This window comes from Etheostoma spectabile, chromosome 3 (genome assembly GCF_008692095.1).
Source record: "Etheostoma spectabile isolate EspeVRDwgs_2016 chromosome 3, UIUC_Espe_1.0, whole genome shotgun sequence".
Taxonomy (NCBI): domain Eukaryota; kingdom Metazoa; phylum Chordata; class Actinopteri; order Perciformes; family Percidae; genus Etheostoma; species Etheostoma spectabile.
The window spans coordinates 601,010-605,099 of NC_045735.1; the positions used below are offsets into that span (position 1 = coordinate 601,010).

A 4,090-nucleotide genomic window follows, 5' to 3' on the forward strand; every position below is an offset into this window, starting at 1 on the left:
TGTGTGTGTGTGTGTGTGTGTGTGTGTATGTGTGTGTGTGTAAGCAGAAAAACAACAGCCTTGTCACAAAGAAAGATCAGAGCGGTGGATCTACAGAGAGTAAACACCAACTTTTGCTGGGTTTGCTGCTTAGCTAAAGTCAGGAATCCAACAGAAAATATTCTGTTTAGACGAAGGCGCCCCGGACCGTGTGAGACGGGTGTAGTGAAATCTTTGGCTAAATCTGTAGCAAACTGCACAATCCCAAATATATCCAGTTTGCAATGATATAAAGCTGAGTGGAGCAAATCTTATTGTGTGTGTAAAGCAGGAAGCGGAGAGAGTCTTTTTAGCTTAATAAATGATTTAAACCTAACTGGGAAATGTATATTGTGGGTTTGCCAGGGTACATATGATGTAATCTCCATCCAGCTTGGATCTTAGACCTAAACGTTGCATACCAAGGTTTCTGGTACTGTCTGCAAAATATGAGATCCGGTAATCCTTTATTCATACGCAGAGGGGAAATTCAGCACAACACAAACCCTTTCCGTGCTAGAAACGTGGTCTTTTCAGCTGTTTTGAATGATACAAAGACCGACGAGATGAAGCGACTATCACTTTACACAAAGCTTAACCTTGTGCTTCTTGATGATATCAATCCATTTGTGAGTCTCTTCTTCTTCTTCTTGCGCTACCATGCAGTATTCGAGCGAGAGATGGGGAGCTAACAGTTTGCAAGGAGAGGGGATTAATGCTGACGTGGGGTCTTATTGACGTAGCAACAGAAGAGTTCAACACACAGAAATAACTGAGAAAGTGAGCCAATCAGAGATTCAAGTCTCTTCTCTGTACCAAAGAGAGGTTGTTACAGTCTGGTGATCCACAAAGAGCTTTAGACACACTTCTTTTAGAAAGACTGTCTGTGTAAGTGGCTTTTTCACATTGGTCCCTTCTGCTCAGGAGTGAGAGAAATAAACAGACCAGGAGGTATGGAGACGGGGTGTGTGTGTGTGTGTGTGTGTGTGTGTGTGTGTGTGTGTGTGTGTGAAGAGCAGGCGGAGATTATAGCTCTCCTCTCTCTCTTCAAAGGCGCCCTGTGTTTAATAATGAAAAGACTGTAGTAGTGAAGCAGCATATGGCAACTTTGCCCCCATCCTTGACTCTATTTCAAGCTGTCGTAAACACAGACATAGATAGATAGATAGATAGATAGATAGATAGATACAGTAGGTAGATATATAGATAGATAGATAGATATGTAGATAGATATATAGATAGATAGATAGATAGATGGAAAGATAGATAGATAGATAGATAGATAGATAGACAGACACGCGTTAATGCACACACTAGCATGCACACACTAGCAGGCACACACTAGCATGCACACACTAGCAGGCACACACTAGCAGGCACACCTAGCGAGCACACACTAGCAGGCACACACTAGCATGCACACACTAGCAGGCACACACTAGCAGGCACACACTAGCAGGCACACGCTCAAACATCAGCAGCAACAGCGTCCAGCCTTCACCAGAGGACTCTATAAAGACCGCCTGCCCCCGGGGACAACAACAAATCACCTTCAGGACATTGATCTGCGCGGCCTCCCGCTATCGGTGCACTTTAAATTGATCCTTTAGCCTCTGAATTTGGCTTCGGCTGCATCTAATAGTCAGTCATTTAAGGTTAAAGCTGCTCTGTTGCTTTTTTGCTCCAAGAAGCATTTCAAATTTTGGAAAGTTCCATATCAAGTATAAATATATAAAGTACCTCATCAGACAAAACACATGATGTCAGGTACTTGTGCACACTGGGGAAATGAATAAATAAATCTGCTTTACTAGGCACTAAAAAGCATTCTGGCTGGATTATTACTGGCAAATCTCGTCTTCTTTGGATTCAGCTGCTGCTGCTTGGAGAAAATTGGGTTTTTCATTAGCATATTTTTGATTTGTCACGAGCTCAGACGACGTCCGGCTCAAAACTAATCTAAACTTAAATCAATGGGTTGTTAGTGAGCATGGAGGAGGTGCTCTTCTCCTTCCAAAAATCAATAAAACACATCCCAGACTTACTTCATTCTTTCTGCTGCTCTCTTCCATTTGTATGAAATCAAAACAATTTCCTTATAACCAAATCAGACCTCAAGTTTTAGAGTTACTTTTCTTTTGCGTCCCACACACGGCTCCAAATAAAGTTTTTTTGTCATAAAAAGCAAAATACTTAAGTAAAGTAAGATGTATATGATAAAGTAGAGCAACAGCAGGCTTACAAGCTTATAAGCGTCTGCATTTGGCGGTCTGAGAAAGGCCACAAACACGATAATTCATCTGCATCAGCACCCAAACAGAGCCCAGACTGGGGAGCGCCGACTCATTTAAAAGCATTAATTTCCGACCTGTTCAGTTGTGATGTGCTGAGATTCACTTTTTGGGATTTTCAAATTTTGCCTCTCTGAAATCAGCGAAAAATACCAAACATTTCCTTGTTTCTGCTTCTCAGTTATGAGGATTTTTTGCTTTTGTTTTTTTATGTTTCATAATGTTGAATAATGACTGCTGGTGGGATAAAAGAAGACATTTGAAGAGATCATCTTTGACTTAAAGACATTGGGCAATTTTCTGACATTCTGTAAAACACACAATAAATTGACAAATCAAGAAAACAATCTGCAGATGAATTGATAAAAAAATAAATCTTTAGTTGCTGCCTAGTCTGCCAGACCCTGCTCCAAAGCATGCTGAAAGAGGGTCTGGCTAGTCCACACGGCATCCAGGGATGGGATGAAAACGTGCTCTGGTTTATTGGCATTTCTTTAAACCAATCACAATCGTAGAAACATAGAAAAGCCGGTGCAAAATAGGCTCAGAAGGAATTTGTTTTGGAACATGTGTACGTTCAGAAACAGAGACCTCTGATTGGACAGATAGTCTAGCTAGCTGTCTGGATTTACCCTGCAGAGACCTGAGGACCAGGTAACTATAGTCCTCCGATTGGACAGATAGTCTAGCTAGCTGTCTGGGTTTACCCTGCAGAGATCTGAGGACCAGGTAACCATAGTCCTCCGATTGGACAGATAGTCTAGCTAGCTGTCTGGATTTACCCTGCAGAGATCTGAGGACCAGGTAACTATAGTCCTCAGATTGGACAGATAGTCTAGCAAGCTGTCTAGATTTACCCTGTAGAGATCTGAGGAGCAGGTAACCATAGTCCTCAGAAATCCACCTGAGTTTAAAATGCCAACACAAAGGAAGCCCAAGGCTACGAATATCCAGCCCAAATGAACGAAATCCATTGGATTTTCTGGTGGGAACGGAGCAATATCGGAAGTGGAACGCTTTTAAGCTTGAAGCGGAAGGAATAATCAGATGGTCTTACCTTGGTTGAGCAGCAGAGCTGTGAAAAGAACAGAAAGGGAGGGTAAAGAGAAAGAGAGCAGGGAGGTGTTACTCACACATTCAGCCTGACAGCAGCATCTAATAATACATCAAACTCAACTTGACACGGTCAGATCAAAGTGCACAACACAAACTCCCAGAGTCCCTGTGAACACCCCCTCACTGTAGTATTTATGTTTATTTCCATGGGCCATCAGGACACTCAAGTACATCCAAACCATTAACTTGCCTCTATCACCCTGCAATAATATTACAATATCCATACACCATGGGCACTATTTTTCTCGTCCCATTCTTAGTGTTTTTATGTCTTAAATAATTAAGTTAATTTATTGTCTATCTTGTTTATTAACTCTAATGACACCTTCAGTTGTGGCACTCACAATTTCATGGTATGGGTCTCTTTGCAATGACAACAAAAGGTTAATCTATCTTTTCTTTATTTATTATCAACAAAACTCTCTCCTCTTAACTCTCTATCTGACAGCAGCTGGTAGATTTGTAACCTCTAAGTTAATAACGCACTGTGGTGACGGCTGTCTGAGAAAGAAGAAGGCGGCTCAGCCCTGGTGTTTGTGTGGTTACAGGTAATGGATGAGTGCATGGATCCCTGATTTTAGATGATTTTTTGGGTCTTTTTGCCCTTTATTATAGTGATAAGGGACAGACTGGAAGGGGGGGGGGGGGGGGGGGGGGGGGGGGGG

The 4,090-nt window shown here is 42.1% G+C and overlaps 1 protein-coding gene across 1 annotated transcript in view; it reads right to left on the bottom strand.

Moving 5' to 3' along the window:
* Window positions 1-4,090, bottom strand: part of slc8a2b (solute carrier family 8 member 2b) — a 227,318-nt gene that overhangs the window by 11,152 nt on the left and 212,076 nt on the right. The window contains 1 exon segment of the mRNA XM_032504578.1: window positions 3,367-3,384. Coding sequence (XP_032360469.1) covers window positions 3,367-3,384 — 18 coding nt within the window.